This window comes from Dendrobates tinctorius, unplaced genomic scaffold (assembly GCF_039654945.1).
Source record: "Dendrobates tinctorius isolate UK_male_01 unplaced genomic scaffold, ASM3965494v1 ptg000470l, whole genome shotgun sequence".
Classification (NCBI taxonomy): Eukaryota; Metazoa; Chordata; class Amphibia; order Anura; family Dendrobatidae; genus Dendrobates; species Dendrobates tinctorius.
In genome coordinates, this window is record NW_027362132.1 from 591,079 (window position 1) to 615,961 (window position 24,883).

The following is a 24,883-nucleotide window of genomic DNA, read 5'->3' on the forward strand; positions in this document are numbered from 1 at the left end:
AGTGCCACATGATGACCCTCGTCCAGTAGCAAAGCCTCTAGAGACAAGGAGCCTAGTGGAGGCATCCAATGAAGATGTTGCTGTCCATGGGTCAGCGATGGGGAACAATGCTGATTCAGACATTGAGCCATGTATGTCTGGTGAGCCTCATCTTATATCACAGCCAGAACTTAATGACTTGTTCCAGAACTTATGTTTGCCAAAACCAAATGCAGTTACTGGCTTCAAGACTTCAAGGATGGCATTTGCTGTCACCCGCTACAAAAGTTTCTGTCTTTCGAAGCCGCTAAGATGTCATAACACAGTTCTTAGAACTGGTTGACAACCTGAGCTTTTGCACCGACATTGGTGGGTTGTTTGCAGCTTTGGATTGCTCGCATGAGTTAAGACAGTGGTGTCTCCTAATTGACTCATCAGTGTAAAGACTCCAGGCTGTCTTGTTACACAATGGTAATGTTCACCGTCCAATACCAATACTAATCAATAATTCAATATTCAAATGTTCCCAAGAATAACCGACGCTGAGATTAAGGAAGGCATTTTTGTTGGTCCACAAATCTGACACATCATGAATGACAAGCAATTCAAGGAGCTGCTGGCGGGGAATGAGAAAATTGCTTGGAAATCATTCAAGGATGATTCCCAGAATTTTTTTCGCAACAACCCAACCCCAAATTACATCAAACTGTCATCAACCTTCTGGAAGCTTACAAAGCGATGAAGTGCAACATGTCATTGAACATTCATTTCTTGCATTCACATTTGGAATTCTTCCCTGTAAATCTTGGTGCCATTAGTAATGACCATGGCGAATGGTTTCCCAAAGATATTGCTACTATGAAAAAGCATTATCAAGTGTCCTGGACTCCATCAATGCTGGCTGACTATTGCCGGACACTAGTACGGGACGCACCAGACGGTGACTACAAATGACCTAATGCTTCATAATCCGTAAAACGTCATCTCATGTTTCACAACGTTTCTAAGTAACATAGTAACATAGTTTTGAAGGCTGAAGGAAGACCTTATGTCCATCTAGTTCAGCCTATTTTTAGTGCAGCTGTTCTGCATTGTTGATCCAGGGGAAGGCAAAAAACCCACAGAGGAGAAGCCAATTTTCTCCATAGGGAAAAAAATTCCTTCCCCTAAGCTGGGTCAACCATCTACCTATAATATTCTTTATTCGTAACCTTCTATACTGTTACTCACAAGAAAAGCCTCCATTCCTTTCTTAAATTCATTCAGTGAGTTGGCCATCACCACTTCCTCAGGAAGAGAATTCCAGAGCCTCACTGCTGTTACCGTGAAGAACCCTCTTCTATGCTGGTGCAGAAATTGTCTTTCCTCCAAGCGAAGAGAATGCCCCCTTGTTCTTGTCACAGTCCTTGGTACAAACAGTTCATTGGAGAGATCGCTGTATTGCCCTCTGATATACTTGTACATATATATTAGGTCTCCCCTAAGTCTTCTCTTTTCTAGAGTAAATAGACCTAATTTTGATAACCTTTCTGGGTATTGTAGTGAACCAACTCCATTTATCATTTTAGTAGCCCGCCTTTGAACCCTTTCAAGTTCAGTAAAGTGATGCAGACGATCTGAAATTATATTTCTGCTGGGCTCTAATGGGTTTATTATAATCACGTCACATTTTCAAGGAAGCAAAACTTTGGAAAAAATGTGTTGCCCAGTGTAACATGGAGATTTGTCATTTCCTAATGATATCATTGCATTACATATTTAGGATTGGTACAATCTAATATATTATATTTATTCAGATTTTTTTATTCAGATTTTAGGAACAAATGTGCTGGCAAATCCTGATAATGGAAAATCGTAGCCCCCGGAGATCCATGAGTCTGTCAGTGTGAGTATCACAGATGGAGATGTCTGTGTGTAATGACTCTATAGAATAGGTGACTCTCACTTTTTGTATTGAAGAACTGAAATCAATTCCCTTTTGATGATCTTCTAATGATGTGAGAGGCTCCTGTATAGAGACTCTCCTTTTTTCCATGATCGGGGCTCTTGTTTAGGAATCTAATGTACGGAGTGTGACCTGGTCAATTTCTTATGGACTAATATGTAGACTCATTTTATAGTACTGACCTAGAAAACAAGGATTCTGAAATCTCAGCGTTTTTTTAAATCAGTGGTTTGTCAAGTGTTTCAGGAGTTTTGCAGCAAATTTTACTTATTCAAGTGAATTAAAAAATGCATGTAAAAGCACAGCAAATACTTGTATTCAGCATGGGAAAAAACCAGACAGAGCCAGAAAACAGTCACATGCCATACGGACCATCAGAGTGACAGAGTGATGCTAGCCCATTGTGACATCACTGGCGATGCTAGCCCATTGTGACATCACTGGTGATGCTAGCCCATTGTGACATCACTGGTGATGCTAGCCCATTATGACATCACTGGTGATGCTAGCCCATTATGATATCACTGGTGATGCTAGCCCATTATGATATCACTGGTGATGCTAGCCCATTATGACATCACTGGTGATGCTAGCCCATTATGACATCACTGGTGATGCTAGCCCATTATGACATCACTGGTGATGCTAGCCCATTATGACATCACAGGTGATTCTTGGCCATTGTGACATCACAGCTCAGTCCCTACTTATAGAATGTTCACAGGGTCACCGGTGCCATTTATGGTTCTATAGTGACTGAGAGCGTTTGCAATTTTTCACTATGTCTGGATTATGTCTGAGCGATTTTCAGGTAGATGCTCTGTTGGAGACTCTTACCAACAATCTCCCTAACACTGAGCTTCTACCACCCGATGGCGTCCTCTGTTTCACTCACCGGCTGGTGGTGGAGCTAGTCAATGACTGCCTGACCAAAAACAATGAAGATAAACTAACATCAGAGTATCTGACGGATTTACGTCACAACATCAGAACATTACTACAGCAGGTAAGTGGCGGACACTCGGCACAAATCTTCTCCATAGTCATAGATAATAATTGTGGGAGAGAAGCTTCTTCTTTCCTTCCATATAAAACACAACGAGTCCCTAGATATGCAGAGAGGAGCAGAGGACACATACAATGGCCGCCTCCATTGTTTCCTTTCTTATCTCTGAATTTTTCTTTTTGTGTCTTTTCTTCTTTATAGGCTGAAAATAGATCTCAATATGGAGATTTGGCTTTTGTTAAGGAACTGGCCGAAGAAGTCCTGCATGTATTAGAAGGTCCGGCCTGCTCGCCGGAACGCCCGGTAAGGAGCCATCATCTTCTCTATCACACGTCCTTGTTTTCTGATCTTCTCCAGATCACCAATCAGATATCAGAAGATCTGGTGTCACATAATCCACATAAGTGAGAGACTTTTCTAAGAAAAGCTCTCATGATGGCGCGTGATTTGTAGAGTTACAGTTGGTGCATCAGTAAATGTTGGTTTACTCCTTCCTGATTCATGTATTTGGTGATTTAGTGAAATCTTCCACATATTAATTAACTGTATTATATCTATCAGGAAACACCAGAAGGCGACGACGAATATGGGGCGACTGTGACCCCGGAAACCCCTGACTCTAATAGGAGTCAGCCGGAGCTGAGCAGCGATCTGATCACAGGTGAACCGATCACATAACCTCCTACAATGAATCTCCAGATATTACACAGCAGGGAATAATGGCAGATCACTCTCTACTCCATGGAATGGGACCTGTCAGCACATGTTACATATAGGAGTGGTGGGATGACGGTGTAGGACGTTCCCCTATTATATCCAGATATTACACAGCAGGGAATAATGGTAGATCACTCTCTACTCCATGTAATGGACCTGTCAGCACATGTTACATATAGGAGTGGTGGGATGACGGTGTAGGACGCTCCCCTATTATATCCAGATATTACACAGCAGGGAATAATGGCAGATCACTCTCTACTCCATGGAATGGGACCTGTCAGCACATGTTACATATAGGAGTGGTGGGATGACGGTGTAGGACGTCCCCCTATTATATACAGATATTACACAGCAGGGAATAATGGTAAATCACTCTCTACTCCATGTAATGGGACCTGTCAGCACATGTTACATATAGGAGTGGTGGGATGACGGTGTAGGACGCTCCCCTATTATATACAGATATTACACAGCAGGGAATAATGGCAGATCACTCTCTACTCCATGGAATGGGACCTGTCAGCACATGTTACATATAGGAGTGGTGGGATGACGGTGTAGGACGTCCCCCTATTATATACAGATATTACACAGCAGGGAATAATGGTAGATCACTCTCTACTCCATGTAATGGGACCTGTCAGCACATGTTACATATAGGAGTGGTGGGATGACGGTGTAGGATGTTCCCCTATTATATCCAGATATTACACAGCAGGGAATAATGGCAGATCACTCTCTACTCCATGGAATGGGACCTGTCAGCACATGTTACATATAGGAGTGGTGGGATGACGGTGTAGGACGTCCCCCTATTATATACAGATATTACACAGCAGGGAATAATGGTAGATCACTCTCTACTCCATGTAATGGGACCTGTCAGCACATGTTACATATAGGAGTGGTGGGATGACGGTGTAGGACGCTCCCCTATTATATACAGATATTACACAGCAGGGAATAATGGCAGATCACTCTCTACTCCATGTAATGGGACCTGTCAGCACATGTTACATATAGGAGTGGTGGGATGACGGTGTAGGACGTTCCCCTATTATATCCAGATATTACACAGCAGGGAATAATGGCAGATCACTCTCTACTCCATGTAATGGGACCTGTCAGCACATGTTACATATAGGAGTGGTGGGATGACGGTGTAGGACATTCCCCCTATTATATCCAGATATTACACAGCAGGGAATAATGGCAGATCACTCTCTACTCCATGTAATGGACCTGTCAGCACATATTACATATAGGAGTGGTGGGATGACGGTGTAGGACGTTCCCCTATTATATCCAGATATTACACAGCAGGGAATAATGGCAGATCACTCTCTACTCCATGGAATGGGACCTGTCAGCACATGTTACATATAGGAGTGGTGGGATGACGGTGTAGGACGTTCCCCTATTATATACAGATATTACACAGCAGGGAATAATGGTAGATCACTCCCTACTCCATGTAATGGACCTGTCAGCACATGTTACATATAGGAGTGGTGGGATGACGGTGTAGGACGTTCCCCTATTATATCCAGATATTACACAGCAGGGAATAATGGCAGATCACTCTCTACTCCATGTAATGGGACCTGTCAGCACATGTTACATATAGGAGTGGTGGGATGACGGTGTAGGACGTTCCCCTATTATATACAGATATTACACAGCAGGGAATAATGGCAGATCACTCTCTACTCCATGTAATGGGACCTGTCAGCACATGTTACATATAGGAGTGGTGGGATGACGGTGTAGGATGTTCCCCTATTATATCCAGATATTACACAGCAGGGAATAATGACAGATCACTCTCTACTCCATGTAATGGGACCTGTCAGCACATGTTACATATAGGAGTGGTGGGATGACGGTGTAGGACGTTCCCCTATTATATACAGATATTACACAGCAGGGAATAATGGCAGATCACTCTCTACTCCATGGAATGGGACCTGTCAGCACATGTTACATATAGGAGTGGTGGGATGACGGTGTAGGACGTTCCCCTATTATATCCAGATATTACACAGCAGGGAATAATGACAGATCACTCTCTACTCCATGTAATGGGACCTGTCAGCACATGTTACATATAGGAGTGGTGGGATGACGGTGTAGGACGTTCCCCTATTATATACAGATATTACACAGCAGGGAATAATGGTAGATCACTCTCTACTCCATGTAATGGGACCTGTCAGCACATGTTACATATAGGAGTGGTGGGATGACGGTGTAGGACGTTCCCCTATTATATCCAGATATTACACAGCAGGGAATAATGGCAGATCACTCTCTACTCCATGTAATGGGACCTGTCAGCACATGTTACATATAGGAGTGGTGGGATGACGGTGTAGGACGTTCCCCCTATTATATCCAGATATTACACAGCAGGGAATAATGGCAGATCACTCTCTATTCCATGTAATGGACCTGTCAGCACATATTACATATAGGAGTGGTGGGATGACGGTGTAGGACGTTCCCCTATTATATCCAGATATTACACAGCAGGGAATAATGGCAGATCACTCTCTACTCCATGGAATGGGACCTGTCAGCACATGTTACATATAGGAGTGGTGGGATGACGGTGTAGGACGTTCCCCTATTATATACAGATATTACACAGCAGGGAATAATGGCAGATCACTCTCTACTCCATGGAATGGGACCTGTCAGCACATGTTACATATAGGAGTGGTGGGATGACGGTGTAGGACGTTCCCCTATTATACACAGATATTACACAGCAGGGAATAATGGCAGATCACTCTCTACTCCATGGAATGGGACCTGTCAGCACATGTTACATATAGGAGTGGTGGGATGACGGTGTAGGACGTTCCCCTATTATATACAGATATTACACAGCAGGGAATAATGGTAGATCACTCTCTACTCCATGTAATGGGACCTGTCAGCACATGTTACATATAGGAGTGGTGGGATGACGGTGTAGGACGTTCCCCTATTATATCCAGATATTACACAGCAGGGAATAATGGCAGATCACACTCTACTCCATGTAATGGGACCTGTCAGCACATGTTACATATAGGAGTGGTGGGATGACGGTGTAGGACGTTCCCCCTATTATATCCAGATATTATACAGCAGGGAATAATGGCAGATCACTCTCTACTCCATGTAATGGAACCTGTCAGCACATATTACATATAGGAGTGGTGGGATGACGGTGTAGGACATTCCCCTATTATATCCAGATATTACACAGCAGGGAATAATGGCAGATCACTCCCTACTCCATGTAATGGGACCTGTCAGCACATGTTACATATAGGAGTGGTGGGATGACGGTGTAGGACGTTCCCCTATTATATACAGATATTACACAGCAGGGAATAATGGCAGATCACTCTCTACTCCATGGAATGGGACCTGTCAGCACATGTTACATATAGGAGTGGTGGGATGATGGTGTAGGACGTTCCCCTATTATATACAGATATTACACAGCAGGGAATAATGACAGATCACTCCCTACTCCATGTAATGGACCTGTCAGCACATGTTACATATAGGAGTGGTGGGATGACGGTGTAGGATGTTCCCCTATTATATCCAGATATTACACAGCAGGGAATAATGGCAGATCACTCTCTACTCCATGTAATGGGACCTGTCAGCACATGTTACATATAGGAGTGGTGGGATGACGGTGTAGGACGTTCCCCCTATTATATCCAGATATTACACAGCAGGGAATAATGGCAGATCACTCTCTACTCCATGGAATAGGACCTGTCAGCACATATTACATATAGGAGTGGTGGGATGACGGTGTAGGACGTTCCCCTATTATATCCAGATATTACACAGCAGGGAATAATGGCAGATCACTCTCTACTCCATGTAATGGGACCTGTCAGCACATGTTACATGTAGGAGTGGTGGGATGACGGTGTAGGACGTTCCCCCTATTATATCCAGATATTACACAGCAGGGAATAATGGCAGATCACTCTCTACTCCATGTAATGGACCTGTCAGCACATATTACATATAGGAGTGGTGGGATGACGGTGTAGGACGTTCCCCTATTATATCGAGATATTACACAGCAGGGAATAATGGCAGATCACTCTCTACTCCATGGAATGGGACCTGTCAGCACATGTTACATATAGGAGTGGTGGGATGACGGTGTAGGATGCTCCCCTATTATATACAGATATTACACAGCAGGGAATAATGGCAGATCACTCTCTACTCCATGTAATGGGACCTGTCAGCACATGTTACATATAGGAGTGGTGGGATGACGGTGTAGGACGCTCCCCTATTATATACAGATATTACACAGCAGGGAATAATGACAGATCACTCCCTACTCCATGTAATGGGACCTGTCAGCACATGTTACATATAGGAGTGGTGGGATGACGGTGTAGGACGTTCCCCTATTATATCAAGATATTACACAGCAGGGAATAATGGCAGATCACTCTCTACTCCATGTAATGTAACCTGTCAGCACATGTTACATATAGGAGTGGTGGGATGACGGTGTAGGACATTCCCCTATTATATACAGATGTTACACAGCAGGGAATAATGGCAGATCACTCTCTACTCCATGTAATGGGACCTGTCAGCACATGTTACATATAGGAGTGGTGGGATGACGGTGTAGGACGTTCCCCTATTATATCCAGATATTACACAGCAGGGAATAATGGCAGATCACTCTCTACTCCATGTAATGTAACCTGTCAGCACATGTTACATATAGGAGTGGTGGGATGACGGTGTAGGACATTCCCCTATTATATACAGATGTTACACAGCAGGGAATAATGGCAGATCACTCTCTACTCCATGTAATGGACCTGTCAGCACATGTTACATATAGGAGTGGTGGGATGACGGTGTAGGACGTTCCCCTATTATATACAGATATTACACAGCAGGGAATAATGGTAGATCACTCTCTACTCCATGTAATGGAACCTGTCAGCACATGTTACATATAGGAGTGGTGGGATGACGGTGTAGGACGTTCCCCTATTATATCCAGATATTACACAGCAGGGAATAATGGCAGATCACTCTCTACTCCATGTAATGGACCTGTCAGCACATGTTACATATAGGAGTGGTGGGATGACGGTGTAGGATGTTCCCCTATTATATCCAGATATTACACAGCAGGGAATAATGGCAGATCACTCTCTACTCCATGTAATGGACCTGTCAGCACATATTACATATAGGAGTGGTGGGATGACGGTGTAGGACGTTCCCCTATTATATCCAGATATTACACAGCAGGGAATAATGGCAGATCACTCTCTACTCCATGTAATGGAACCTGTCAGCACATATTACATATAGGAGTGGTGGGATGACGGTGTAGGACGTTCCCCTATTATATCCAGATATTACACAGCAGGGAATAATGGCAGATCACTCTCTACTCCATGTAATGGAACCTGTCAGCACATATTACATATAGGAGTGGTGGGATGACGGTGTAGGACGTTCCCTTATTATATCCAGATATTACACAGCAGGGAATAATGGCAGATCACTCTCTACTCCATGTAATGGACCTGTCAGCACATGTTACATATAGGAGTGGTGGGATGATGGTGTAGGACATTCCCCTATTATATACAGATGTTACACAGCAGGGAATAATGGCAGATCACTCTCTACTCCATGGAATGGGACCTGTCAGCACATGTTACATATAGGAGTGGTGGAATGACGGTGTAGGACGTTCCCCCTATTATATACAGATATTACACAGCAGGGAATAATGGCAGATCACTCTCTACTCCATGTAATGGAACCTGTCAGCACATATTACATATAGGAGTGGTGGGATGACGGTGTAGGACGTTCCCTTATTATATCCAGATATTACACAGCAGGGAATAATGGCAGATCACTCTCTACTCCATGTAATGGACCTGTCAGCACATGTTACATATAGGAGTGGTGGGATGATGGTGTAGGACATTCCCCTATTATATACAGATGTTACACAGCAGGGAATAATGGCAGATCACTCTCTACTCCATGTAATGGAACCTGTCAGCACATATTACATATAGGAGTGGTGGGATGACGGTGTAGGACGTTCCCCTATTATATCCAGATATTACACAGCAGGGAATAATGGCAGATCACTCTCTACTCCATGTAATGGAACCTGTCAGCACATATTACATATAGGAGTGGTGGGATGACGGTGTAGGACGTTCCCTTATTATATCCAGATATTACACAGCAGGGAATAATGGTAGATCACTCTCTACTCCATGTAATGGACCTGTCAGCACATGTTACATATAGGAGTGGTGGGATGATGGTGTAGGACATTCCCCTATTATATACAGATGTTACACAGCAGGGAATAATGGCAGATCACTCTCTACTCCATGGAATGGGACCTGTCAGCACATGTTACATATAGGAGTGGTGGGATGACGGTGTAGGACGTTCCCCCTATTATATACAGATATTACACAGCAGGGAATAATGGCAGATCACTCTCTACTCCATGTAATGGACCTGTCAGCACATGTTACATATAGGAGTGGTGGGATGACGGTGTAGGACGTTCCCCTATTATATCCAGATATTACACAGCAGGGAATAATGGCAGATCACTCTCTACTCCATGTAATGGACCTGTCAGCACATGTTACATATAGGAGTGGTGGGATGACGGTGTAGGACGTTCCCCTATTATATCCAGATATTACACAGCAGGGAATAATGGCAGATCACTCCCTACTCCATGTAATGGACCTGTCAGCACATGTTACATATAGGAGTGGTGGGATGACGGTGTAGGACGTTCCCCTATTATATACAGATATTACACAGCAGGGAATAATGGCAGATCACTCTCTACTCCATGTAATGGGACCTGTCAGCACATGTTACATATAGGAGTGTGCAGCGAGGGTGGGGGTCCTCATTCATGTGATGATTGGGGGTCCGCCACCACTTACCTTACATTAATCTATGGATGCACCATACGTCCGTATTATTCCCGTTTACAGACGTCTTGTTATTTCTCCCTTATGTTGCGGTATTATGTATGTAGGATTGATATCGACTAATATATTTTATTTCTTCATCACTTTATCACTATTTTAGTACCATCAGCGCTGGCGAATCCCAACAGTGGAATCTGTGGGATCCCGGAGATCCAAGAATCTGCCGGTGTAAGTATTATAGAGCCATAGGGGTGTTTGTGTATCACCAGATCATGGGGTGTGAGTGACCCGTCCAGTATTATCCCCATATAACCATGGGACGGCTCTGTTCTAAGCGTAGATGACTCTATGGTGTTAGAGAATAGTATTTATAGTAAATGGAATCTGTCACCAGGTTTATGCTGCTGACAGATTCATCCTGAGATGTTTTCCTGCAGCTTCTAGATCTTAGTATTATTTCTAATTCTTTTTTAGGACTTGATGAAATCATTGATCCCGGCAGGAGAACCGCGTATGAGCGACTATGAAACATCTAAACTGATCGGCAGAGGAGGTTTTGGGTGAGATTTCTGTTCCCATAATCCCCATTTCTCAGGGTTCCCTATGACAATGCTTCGGCCTCTGTGCTCTGCCAGTCAGTGTTGTCATAGGGAAACGATTGGAGTCCACATCTCCAGGTCACTATTCAGCTCAGTTATCTACAGCTGAGCGAACTGTTCTGTAACCAATCAGTCTGTAAGGAAAGGGATGATATAATAGACGACACTCCCCGGTCCTAGACCTCCTCTGCTCTTCTGCTTCCGCCTACACCAGTTTCCCTGTCCTCCGCATCGATCTTAGGTTTTTTGGGGCCCCATTATGGAGCTGATAAGAGTAATTGGTTGCACACGGTCACGTGAGGGGTGACACGATACTGACGGTAATGACATCTGCACCCCCACCCTCCACCATAACCATGTGAGTCCGATCACCGGCCCCAGCAGCAGAAGGAAGAACAGCCAAAGACCGGCACAGAGGATGGAGCACTGCAATGATGGATGGGCAGGGACGAGGACAAGTGGGTCTAATGTGTATAATTAAATTTTAACCTCTTCCTGCCCCTCCATTTATTCTGCCTCGGGCTGTGGAGAAAGCCAAAAAACAACTTCTTACGACTATTGGAGCATTTTCAATTTTATCCAATTTTTATTTTTACTGAATCCTATCTATTGGTGGGTTATAGGGAATCTGCCCAAGATGAATTTCGGTAGATTCTCTCATCTACAATGTGACCTGGTGAGGGCAGACGTGGCGTGGTGCAGACCTCCCATCATCTATGGAGTGTTATTTCATGGGTTCTAGATGTGGATTTCTAGCTGCTATTATACATTAGTATAAAAGATCATGGAATGACTTGTGTATATAGACTGTTAATAAGGATTTATTATAAACCATGGATTCTCCTTCTCTTCAGGGCCGTCTACCTAGTGCGCCACAAAGAATCACAACAGACCTTTGCCATGAAGAAAGTGACCAAGAGGAGCCTGAAAACTCCTATTAGAGTGGACATGGCCTTTCTGGAGCGGGACATCCTAACATTCGCAGATTGTCCCTTTGTGGCCTCCATGCTCTGCTCTTTCCCTACGAGATCTGACCTGTGTATGGTCATGGAGTATGTAGGAGGTAGGACCCACACCTTGTGTTATATTCAGCCCATGTCTGCTGACATCTTATCACCTCTCACATCATTAAGACTTATCCCCATGGACGGTTACATCCCCACAGAGCATTTACTATAGGTTATCTCTTACCATGGTGCCCGGAAAGTCATTGATGTGTGGGATCTCCCTGTCGGTCCGCACTGAGCACGTCAATATCTCCAGCTGTAGACGAGATGTGACATCACTTTATGTCATTAGTTACTTGGACAACAATTTCATCATGACCTCAGACTAATATTCTGTACATTCTGTGCTTATATATTTTCTCCTGCCCCAATGTTTCTGCTCACTTCTCTTTATAGATCATGGTGTTCTGCTGTATAAACCCCTCACCGGTCATATTTCCTTTCTTCTATAGGTGGAGACTGTCGGACCCTTCTAAACATGATGGGTCATTTCCCTGTCCCGTTGGCCCGCTTGTACTTTGCAGAAGCGGTCCTTGGTGTGGAATACCTGCATAGTTACGGTGTGGTGCACAGAGACCTGAAGCCGGAGAAGTAAGTGCATACCTGTAGTATAACAAAGGGGGGAAGTTATCCCTTATCATCTCACGGACAATAAAGCTAAAATCATCTTCTCTTTCACAGCTTCCTGATAACATCTGCTGGACATATTAAAATTAGCGACTTTGGACTTTCAAAAGTTGGTGTCATGATACCACACACCAACATCTACAAGCAATCAGCAGAGGACATCTCCAGAGAGTTCCAGGATGAGGAGGTCAGCATTACACACAGGAACTTAGCTTGTTCTGTACAAATCTCATAACTCTATTTTCTCTTCCCCACATTCTTCATTTTTAGACAGCTTTTCCACTGATATTTTATCTTCTCTAATTCTGTTATTATGTCAAGAACTTGTCATAATAATCGTTTCATCGATTCTCATCTCTATCTTCTGTTGGTTTCCAGGTGTGTGGCACCCCGTGGTACACAGCCCCTGAGGTCATCCTGAAGAAAGGCTACGGAAGACCTATTGACTGGTGGTCAATGGGCATCATATTATATGAATTTGTCCATGGCTATACACCATTTGATGGGGATTTCCAAACTGGGCTGAATAAAAATATTGTCGGTGGTAAGTAGAATAATCCCATCATTGCTTTGCCTGGTTACATGGCTTTAGTTATTTCCTTTGCTTTACCTTATAGTCCAATACAGAGGATTTATTTTCTGTAACTTTCTATATAACAGGAGATATAATTTGGGATACTTATCAAGCTACTCTATCTGATGATCAGGACCCCATCACTCAGCTGCAGGACCTCATCACTCAGCTGCTCAGTATAAATCCTGTGGATAGCCTTCTGCAGGACCTCATCAGTCAGCTGCTCAGAGCAAATCCTGTGGATAGACTTGGGACAGGTAACAGATACAATAATATCAATATTCCCTTGTTACACCGATGACGTATCACTCATGTCCATGAGGATCATTACTTCTCTATCAGCTTCATCATTTATAGTTCTCCCTACTAAGATTTTCATTCTATTTCCTACATGTCTGCTCAGTTGTGTAATTAGTTCTAATTAAGATAAACTGTTCAGATATGAAGCTGTCTCTGACAATGTCCGAATCACTTTTGTTTTCCTTTATCCAGGAGGAGCTTTTGAGATCAGGGGTCATCCATTTCTTGTTGACTTAGACTTTGATTCCCTTCTAAGTCAAAAGCTAGTGTACGTTCCTCAGCTTGTGGACACCAGCTTATTTACCAGTAAGTAGAAGGAGCCATCATCTAGACTAAGTGTCTATTTGTCTCGTCTTCCTTATTTTGTGACAATTGGTTCCCATTAATAAATGGTGACTCTATTATACTGACAATCTCTAATAACACTTCATTACCTATGTCTTGCAGACCTTTGGGATATGAAGAAACATCTCGTCTCAGAGGATGAGAAGGCCACAAGTGAGGACAATGAGAGCCTTGACTTTAAAAATTTTACATCATCTTCTGAAAGGCTTTTTAAAGTATGTGATTAATAAATCAAAAATATGTATAAAAAGACCTATGAAGGTAGACATACAATTATTTCATATCTTATTGCTTCCGCATGTAGCTCCTTACCACCGCTAACAGAATGAAGATTAATGAGAATCCCAAGTCTTCTCCAGATTGTACCCTAGAATCCAGCACAAATATCTCAGAAATGTGAGTAGATTATGGGGCTATTACTGGGATCTCTAGGCTGATTATGTGCACACCAAATATGGGACATAAATATCATAATATCAAATGCAACATCCACCATCCCATGGTTAGCAGTCAATGTGCTTTTGGCCTTAGTAATTGCTGGTAATAACAGCCTATACTCGAGGCCAGTCATGCATTTTTAGAACTGCCCACTCTGAAGGAGCGATGTATTATTATATGCCAGATATTCATGGTAGTTGTTTTCCACTCCACTCGATAAAAGTTAGTTTTGAGCAGAAGACCTTCCCCGCTATGGCAGTCATATGTCCTATTAGGCCTTATTGTCGGTGTTCTTATAGTGAGACAACCCCTTTTATAATGCGTTTACTTGTGATTTACATGTTTTTCTTCTTCCAAACAGGCAGAAAGAATCTGTTCCCTTATCTGATAGCGACAACGCTATTTGTTTCTTGCCATTATTGTTCCAACTGTCAGGTATGTCCATGTCTACAGCACCTACAATGGGAATGTTGACTTCAAGGCTCCAATATTTCCACATGGTTTTTCTGTAATAGGTCTCTTAAGTTTTCCATGTTTCATGTATAAATGGTGACCATGTTATACTGACAACTTCTAATAACACTTCATTACCTATGTCTTCTAGATCATTCTGAGATGAAGAAACATCTGGACTCAGAGGATGAGGAGGATCCCGAGTCCCCTCCAGAGTGTGCACCAAAATCTAGCACAAATGTCTCAGAAAAGTAAGTAGCTTATGGGGTCATTACTGGGAGCTCACCACCAAATATAGGATATAAATACCATAATATCACATGCAGCATCCACCATCCCATGATTAGCGGTCATTGTGCATTTGGTCTTAGTAACTTCTTCTGATAACAGCCCATAATTGTGGATGGTTATGCATTTTTAGTGCTGCCCCCAACACTGTAGGAGAGATGTCAAATAATAAGCCAGATATTCTTGGTACTTGTTTTCTGCTCCACTCCATAAAAGTTAGTTTTGAGCAGAAGACCTTCCCCACTATGGCAGTCATATGTCCTATTAGGCCTTATAGTCGGTGTTCTTATAGTGAGACAACCCCTTTTATAATGCGTTTACTTGTGATTTACTTGTTTTTCTTCTTCCATACAGGCAGAAAGAATCTGTCCTCATATTTGATAGTGATGATTCTGCTTTTCTCTTGCCATCCTTGTCCCATCTATCAGGTATGTCCATGTCTACAGCACCAACAATGTGAATGTTGACTTCAAGGCTCAAATATCCATACATGGTTTTTATGTCTTCCATGTTTCATGTATAAATGGTGACTACGTTATACTGACAACCTCTAATAACACTTCATTACCTATGTCTTGTAGATCATTCTGAGATAAAGAAACATCTGGACTCAGAGGATGAGGAGGATCCCGAGTCCCCTCCAGAGTGTGCACCAAAATCCAACACAAACGTTTCAGAAAAGTAAGTAGATTATGGGGTCATTACTGGGAGCTCATCACCAAATATAGGACATAAATACCAGAATATCACATGCAGCACCCACCATCCCATGGTTAGCGGTCATTGTGCATTTGGCATTAGTAACTTCTGGTGATAACAGCCCATAATTGTGGATGGTTATGCATTTTTAGTGCTGCCCCCCAACACTATAGGAGAGATGTCATATAATATGCCAGATATTCATGGTAGTTGTTTTCTGCTCTGCTCTATAAAAGTTAGTTTTGAGCAGAAGACCTTCCCCACTATGGCAGTCATATGTCCTATTAGGCCTTATAGTCGGTGTTCTTATAGTGAGACAACCCCTTTTATAATGCGTTTACTTGTGATTTACTTGTTTTTCTTCTTCCATACAGGCAGAAAGAATCTGTCCTCATATTTGATAGTGATGATTCTGCTTTTCTCTTGCCATCCTTGTCCCATCTATCAGGTATGTCCATGTCTACAGCACCAACAATGTGAATGTTGACTTCAAGGCTCAAATATCCATACATGGTTTTTATGTCTTCCATGTTTCATGTATAAATGGTGACTACGTTATACTGACAACCTCTAATAACACTTCATTACCTATGTCTTGTAGATCATTCTGAGATAAAGAAACATCTGGACTCAGAGGATGAGGAGGATCCCGAGTCCCCTCCAGAGTGTGCACCAAAATCCAACACAAACGTTTCAGAAAAGTAAGTAGATTATGGGGTCATTACTGGGAGCTCATCACCAAATATAGGACATAAATACCAGAATATCACATGCAGCACCCACCATCCCATGGTTAGCGGTCATTGTGCATTTGGCATTAGTAACTTCTGGTGATAACAGCCCATAATTGTGGATGGTTATGCATTTTTAGTGCTGCCCCCCAACACTATAGGAGAGATGTCATATAATATGCCAGATATTCATGGTAGTTGTTTTCTGCTCTGCTCTATAAAAGTTAGTTTTGAGCAGAAGACCTTCCCCACTATGGCAGTCATATGTCCTATTAGGCCTTATAGTCGGTGTTCTTATAGTGAGACAACCCCTTTTATAATGCGTTTACTTGTGATTTACTTGTTTTTCTTCTTCCATACAGGCAGAAAGAATCTGTCCTCATATTTGATAGTGATGATTCTGCTTTTCTCTTGCCATCCTTGTCCCAACTTTCAGGTATGTCTATGTCTACAGCACCAACAATGTGAATGTTGACTTCAAGGCTCAAATATCTCCACATGGTTTTTATGTTTTCCATGTTTCATGTATAAATGGTGACTACGTTATACTGACAACCTCTAATAACACTTCATTACCTATGTCTTGTAGATCATTCTGAGATAAAGAAACATCTGGACTCAGAGGATGAGGAGGATCCCGAGTCCCCTCCAGAGTGTGCACCAAAATCCAACACAAACGTTTCAGAAAAGTAAGTAGATTATGGGGTCATTACTGGGAGCTCATCACCAAATATAGGACATAAATACCAGAATATCACATGCAGCACCCACCATCCCATGGTTAGCGGTCATTGTGCATTTGGCTTCAGAAACCATTGGTGATAACAGCCCATATCTGCCACCGGTTGAGCATTTTTCGTGCTGCCGACACTGTAGGAGAGATGTAGTATTACATGCCACACATTCTTAGTAGAAGGTAGCGTTGAGCAGAAGACCTTCCCTACTATGGCAGTCATATCTCCCATTAGGCCTTATAGTTGGTGTTCTGATAGACAACCCCTTTTATAATGTGTTTACTTGTGATTTATGAGTTTTTTTCTTCCTAACAGGCAGAAAGGATCTGTCCCCGTATCTGATGGAGACGACGACGCTATTACCATCTTACCATCCTCGTCCCCACTATCAGGTATGTCCATGTCTACAGCAAAAACAATGTGAATGTTGACTTCAAGGCTCCAATATCTCCACATGGTTTTTCTGTAATAGGTCTCCTTTGTTATTTATGTTGCCCATGGGCCCATACTGCATCTCTATTTCACTAATTTTGCACAGGAGCTTTTTCATGGATTCTGTGAGATGCGTTGTGGGATCCAATAACCTACATCATCATAAGGCGACATTGTCTCCTATAGTAGAATATCGCTCATCAGTGATGCACCACATGGCGGCACACAGGGCGCTTACTGCTCTATATCAGTGACACATCTAATGCCCCTCAGATGGGATTATGTACATTATATAGGACTTATTCTGCCCTATTATGATATAATACCAGATTATCAGGACTATAGGAGAAAGGACTAGAACAATCCTACTATATACAGGAGACAAAGCAGATCCCATTAGGATATGTCATTACTGAGGTTTTGTTTTTTACTTTCTGATCAGATTTTCCAGCTCAGACAGAAAGAATATCTGCAACAAATCTGAGTAATAAAGAAGAAAAATCAGAAAAAGGAAAAAAGGGGAAAAAGAGACGAGGTAAGTGTGAGAATCAGCCCCATGCTGTGTGATGTCAGTGAGAATCACTCATGTGGAGCAGATGTCATCTGTCAGTGATGGGATTATCACATGTATGATGGCTGACAATGACCCCTGACCTCTGTGTGATAATATTCCTCTGCCGTCCGGCCACAGTGACCGCACAGTAGTATCATGTCCGATGGCGTCCCATCACTTACATTATATTCACTTCTCTTCTCATAGGTTCCATCTTCCGCCGGATCTTATCATCCTGCCGGCGTGGATTATCCAGGGCTGCTCGAGTATTTGCTTGTTGTCACTGTTGCCCTAGAACATCTGAAAGACAGGAAACCTAAGCATCCAGCGCCCTGAAGCCCAGCAGATCCACCATCACTGCTGGGCACAAAAGCGGGACTAACTCCTAGCCGCGGTCTACGGACCAAACATTGGGCATGGGCAGGGCCTTGGGGGCAGATCCCAAGTGCGCTCAACCATGTGAAATTGGAATCATGGAAAAGTTGACAGTGATTTCTCATCTTTACAACAAAATTTACAAAACCATTTTTTTTTAGCGACCACCTGTCCCTCTGATTTCCCTTTGAGGGGTTTCTATGGCAGAAAATACCCAAAAGTGACACCATTCTAAAAACTGCACCCCTCAAGGTGCTCTAAACTACATTCAAGAAGATTATTAACCCTTCAGGTGCTTCACAGGAACTAAAGCAACGTGGAAGGAAAAATGGACACTTTAATTTTTCCAACAAAAATGTTCTTTTAGCATCAATTTTTTCATTTTCACATGGGCAACAGGATAAAATGGTTCGCAAAATTTGTTGAGCAATTTCTCCTGAGTAAACCGATACCTCATATGTGGTCATAAACCACTGTTTGGGTGCACGGCAGGGCTCGGAAGGGAAGGAGCGCTATTTGACTTTTTGAATGGAAAATATGCTGGAATATTTAGCGGTTGCCATGTCGCGTTTGGAGAGCCCCTGTGTACCTAAACATTGGAGCTCCCCCTCAAGTGACCCCATTTTGGAAACTAGACCCCCAAGGAACTTATCTAGATGCATATGAGCACTTTGAACCCCCAGGTGCTTCACAAATTGATCCATAAAAATGAAAAAGTACTTTTTTTTCACAAAAATTTTCTGTCAGAGACACCGCACTGAACTTGCTCACTGAGCCAGTGCGCGTGTCCTGAGTAAAGCGAACAGTGCTCAAAGATACCTGTGGAGCGGGCAGCAACCGAGTAGATGTGTTTCTTCACACCCGCAGGACCTGAAGCACGTGACTGCTAGGGGCGTGGCCTAAACTCCACAGAGCTAGGAGATGCAAGACAATTCCTAGCAGAGTAACTGCGAGACAAAGTTACCAAGGGGCATAGACAGTGAGAATAGTCAGGACGTAGCCAATGAGTCACACACAGATATAGCTGCAAGGTACCAGAGGGGCGAGCAGAGAGTAGTCAGGTCACAGGCAATGAGTCATACACAGATAGTTGCAAGGTACAAGAGGGGCGAGCAGAGAGTAGTCAAGTCACAGGCAATGAGTCATACACAGATAATAACGCAGTACAAAATCAACAGGCAAACTCACAATGGGAAACAGAATCGGGACAGAACCATATAAACAAGCTATAGCAACAAACAGGCACACGGGGGTCAGTACACTCGGCCAAAGGCAAAAGTATAACTGGCAGGGATTGAAGCTACCCAGGGGTTTATGAAGCTCTCCCAGAACCAGAAAGAGGCCACAATCATTAACCCCAAGTGTGCAGGTCAAAACCTGCACAGAGCTCCAGACATTAACCCCCCGGTGTGCAGCTCAAAAACCTGCACTGGGATCATGACAGTACCCCCCTCTCAACGGGGGGCCTCTGGACCCCCAGGCTTCCCCGGGTACTTGGCATGGAACGCCTGAACCAGGCGATCTGCATGTACCGAGCGAGCAGGGACCCATGAGCGCTCTTCTGGTCCATATCCCTTCCAGTGGACCAGGTACTGCAAAGAGCGGCGCACCCGCCGAGAGTCCACAATATGTCCGACCTCATACTCCAATTGACCCTCCACCAGCACTGGAGGAACAACAGTCTCATAGTTCTCTTTGACAGATCCTGCTGGTTTCAACAGAGACTTATGGAACACATTAGATATTTTTAAGGAGGCGGGGAGACGCAACCTATATGCCACAGGGTTGACTATCTCCATAATCTCGTACGGACCAATGAACTTTGGTCCCAACTTAACTGATGGTACCTTTAAGTTGATGTTACGCGTGGAGAGCCAAACCTTCTCTCCCACCTGAAACATGTCTCCCGAGGCTCTCTTTTTGTCCGCAAAATATTTGTATCTCCCCTGGGCTCGAGAGATATTACGCCGGACTTCAGCCCAGAGGTTTTTTAACCATTGAACGGACCCCTCTGCTCCTGGGCAACCGGAATCCACCCGAGAAAACTCCCCAAAATGCGGATTAAAGCCATAGTTAATCAGGAATGGGGACATGTTGGTGGACTGACTCACCCGGTTGTTAAAAGCGAATTCAGCCAACGGTAACGCATCACACCAATCCTCCTGTCTGGCGGAGGTCAGACACCTGAGAATTTGTTCCAGGGATTGATTGGTGCGTTCTGTCTGACCATTACTCTCCGGGTGATATGCCGACGAGAAGGAGAGTGAGATGCCCAATTTCATACAGAACGCCCTCCAAAATTTGGCCACAAACTGCACACCTCTGTCAGACACAACATTCAGGGGTACCCCATGCAATCGGACCACATGCTGCACAAACAATCTTGACAACGTTTCTGCTGAAGGTAATGCTGCCAAGGGAATGAAATGGGCCTGTTTAGGAAACCTATCCACCACCACCCAGATCACGGTATTGCCCCTGGAAGGTGGAAGGCCGGTAATAAAATCCATGGAAAGATGAGTCCATGGCCTATCAGGAACCGGTAAAGGTATGAGTTCCCCAGCCGGTCGGTTATGCGAGCTTTTGGAACGGGCACATATGTCACAAGCAGAAACAAATTCCTTGACATCGGACCTTAATGAAGACTTGATACCTGGATGAGCACTCAGCCTAGAATCATGAAACTCCTGCAGAAGTCTAGGCCGCAATGAATCTGGAACAAACAGTTTATCGCTTGGCCTGGTTGCCGGAGCTAGGGCTTGAGCCCTTAGGATTTCTTGTTCCAACTCAGTTGAGACCCCCGCCACTACCACCCCTGGGGGAAGAATGGAGGACGGCGGCTCAGGGGGAGACACTGGATCAAAACTTCTGGACAGGGCATCCGCTTTAACATTTTTGGACCCCGGTCGAAAAGTAATTGAGAACTGAAATCGTGAAAAAAAAAGTGACCAACGGGCCTGTCTAGGAGTAAGCCTCTTAGCAGATTCAAGGTATGCCAAATTTTTGTGATCCATGACAACCGTGATAGGGTGAGCTGCCCCTTCCAAAAAGTGCCTCCATTCCTCAAACGCCAGCTTGACCGCAAGAAGTTCTCTATTGCCTACATCATAGTTTTTCTCAGCTGAAGAGAACTTCTTGGAGAAGAAGGCACAGGGTTTGAGATTGGTAAGGGTGGCCGGACCCAGGGACAGCACAGCCCCCACCCCCACTTCAGAAGCATCCACCTCCACAATGAATGGTTTGGACGGGTCAGGTTGCACCAACACCGGGGCAGACATGAAACATTTCTTAATCGCTGAGAAGGATTCCTTAGCGAGTACAGACCAATTTTTTACATCAGCTCCCTTCTGGGTAAGATCTGTGAGTGGTTTCACCACTTGTGAGAAACCTTTAATGAATCTCCGATAATAGTTCGCAAATCCTAAGAAGCGCTGGAGCCCCCTGAGATCTCGAGGCTGAACCCAGTCAGCGATCGCCAGCACCTTCTTAGGATCCATATGAAACCCCTCAGAGGACACAATCAACCCCAAAAAAGACAGCTCCTGTACAAAAAACGAACATTTTTCCAATTTGGCGAACAATTGGTTCTCCCTGAGTCTCTGGAGAACTGTCTTTAGATGTTGCAAGTGAGATTGACTGTCCGGGGAATACACCAAAATATCATCCAAATAAATAATAACAAAACGGCCTATCAGATCAGAAAACACAACGTTGATGAAATTTTGGAAAATAGCGGGTGCATTAGTTAACCCAAATGGCATTACCAGGTTCTCAAAGAGTCCTTCTGATGTGAGGAATTCCCTTTTCCACTCGTCCCCTTCCCGAACCCTTATCAGATTGTAGGCCCCCCGCAGATCTAACTTGGAGAACCATTGGGCCCCAGCTAACTGATTACATAAGTCTGGGATGAGGGGAAGCGGGTAAGAGTTCCTAACCGTTATCTTGTTCAGTTCCCGAAAGTCGAGGCACGGCCGCAAACCACCATCTTTTTTCTTCACAAAGAAGAACCCTGCTGCCACAGGTGACACAGAAGGCCTGATATGCCCTTTGCGGAGACTCTCAGCTATGTACTCCTTCATGGCTTGGCGCTCTGGCCCAGACAAATTGAACAATCGAGCCTTAGGTAACTTGGCTCCAGGTACTAAATCAATGGCACAATCATAGGGTCTATGTGGTGGCAGCGCCTCAGCCTCACTTTCGGAAAAAACGTCTTCGAAATCTTTCAGGTACTCCGGAATACCTTCCAGATCGACAGACGACACAGACACGGATTTAACAGCGTTAACAAGATGTCCCCGGTTACCACATTTATTATTGCATCCCCATTGAGTGATTTCCCCTGTAACCCAATCAATGGTAGGATTATGGCGTTGAAGCCAAGGCATCCCCAGTACCAGTCCTGCAGGCAAGTTATCTAGCACCAGACAACTTAGTTTCTCCACATGAGTGGAACCCACTTTTAGAGAAAAAAGATCAGACCTGCAACAGATACCATCTTGGGTAAGAGGAGATGAGTCAATTGCCACAAGTTTAACAGGATCATGAAGCCTGACTGTCCCTATCTTATTAAGTGTCATAACCTTGGTATCAATCAGGTTCACAGCCGATCCGCAGTCAATAAAAGCAGTAGTCTGAACAGGACCATAACCAAGTTCCAGTTCCACCTGCAGCACCATCTTTGCACATGAGGAAAATTGTACCTGAAGGTCTGGGTAGCCTCCTCGATTACTACCCAGACCTAGTCGTTTCCCGCCATCTTGGAGGATGACGGACAGGAGGGGCAGTCCTTCTTCCAATGTCCAGATTTCCCATAATAGAAGCACAACTGCTTTTCCCGGCGGCGTCTTCTTTCCTTTCCCTCACAGGTGACAGTGCTCACCTCCATAGCCATAGGAAGAGCCTGGGTCTCATCTCCACTGAAGAATAAGGGTGATTCCCATTGCATAATGCCTCTAGCCCGCAGCCTGCGATCCATGCGAACCGCTTGGACCATGGCATCCTCCAGGGAGTCAGGCGGAGGATGGAGTGCCAAAGCATCCTTCAGACGTTCACACAGGCCTCTGTGGAACAGCCCCTGAAGGGCGGCATCACTCCAGGAAATCTCCGCTGCCCAACGTCTGAATTCAGTACAGAACCATTCGGCCGAGTGCTCCCCCTGACAGACACTCATTACTTTGTCCTCAGCCAACCGCACTCTATCAGGCTCATCATAAATAAGCCCTAAGGCTTCAAAAAAATGCATCCACAGACATTCTCTCAGGGGCAGAAGAGGAAAGTGAGAATGCCCAGGCTTGTGGTGACCCCCTAAGCATGGACATCACCATCCCCACCCTCTGTTTCTCATCCCCAGAGGAGCGGGGTCTCAAAGAAAAAAAAAGCTTACAGCCCTCCTTAAATGCCCTGAACTCATCCTTGTTACCAGAAAATATATCTGGCAATTTAACCGGGGATTCAGGTGGGACTAAAATGACATCTCTATTCCCCACCTGCTGGAAGCCTGCGGAAAGTACCCCCTGAACTGAGTCCTCAACCCGCCGTTGGGACTGGGCCAGAGCTTGGTGTTCCAAACTAAGCTTCTGCAGTGACTGAGTCAAGCTTTTCACCTGCTCAGATAAAGCACACATTGGGTCCATGCTGCAGAAGTGAGGAGAGAAAAAAAAATTGTAGGCCAGTTATAATGTCAGAGACACCGCACTGAACTTGCTCACTGAGCCAGTGCGCGTGTCCTGAGTAAAGCAAACAGTGCTCAAAGCTACCTGTGGAGCGGGCAGCAACCGAGTAGATGTGTACTTCACACCCGCAGGACCTGAAGCACGTGACTGCTAGGGGCGTGGCCTAAACTCCACAGAGCTAGGAGCTGCAAGACAATTCCTAGCAGAGTAACTGCGAGACAAAGTTACCAAGGGGCATAGACAGTGAGAATAGTCAGGACGTAGCCAATGAGTCACACACAGATATAGCTGCAAGGTACCAGAGGAGCGAGCAGAGAGTAGTCAGGTCACAGGCAATGAGTCATACACAGATAGTTGCAAGGTACAAGAGGGGCGAGCAGAGAGTAGTCAAGTCACAGGCAATGAGTCATA

At 44.2% G+C, this 24,883-nt stretch overlaps 1 protein-coding gene and 1 long non-coding RNA gene across 2 annotated transcripts; both read left to right on the forward strand.

The window, feature by feature from the left end:
• Nucleotides 1-854: 854 nt before the first annotated feature.
• LOC141077906 (microtubule-associated serine/threonine-protein kinase 3-like) lies at nucleotides 855-15,243 on the forward strand. Its single transcript, XM_073564677.1, has 15 exons — nucleotides 855-1,864; nucleotides 3,132-3,233; nucleotides 3,492-3,591; nucleotides 10,806-10,873; nucleotides 11,120-11,205; nucleotides 12,099-12,307; nucleotides 12,704-12,842; nucleotides 12,933-13,065; nucleotides 13,257-13,422; nucleotides 13,539-13,709; nucleotides 13,945-14,058; nucleotides 14,200-14,312; nucleotides 14,402-14,493; nucleotides 14,897-14,970; nucleotides 15,140-15,243. Exons 5-15 carry the CDS (start codon nucleotides 11,126-11,128, stop codon nucleotides 15,241-15,243), a joined length of 1,395 nt encoding a protein of 464 aa, XP_073420778.1. The 5' UTR covers nucleotides 855-1,864; nucleotides 3,132-3,233; nucleotides 3,492-3,591; nucleotides 10,806-10,873; nucleotides 11,120-11,125.
• Nucleotides 15,244-17,249: 2,006 nt separating this feature from the next.
• On the forward strand, nucleotides 17,250-19,218 carry LOC141077907 (uncharacterized). The gene is made up of 4 exons (XR_012227613.1): nucleotides 17,250-17,395; nucleotides 17,756-17,832; nucleotides 18,315-18,407; nucleotides 18,633-19,218. It is a non-coding gene; the product is annotated as an uncharacterized lncRNA (long non-coding RNA).
• The last annotated feature ends 5,665 nt before the right edge of the window (nucleotides 19,219-24,883 follow it).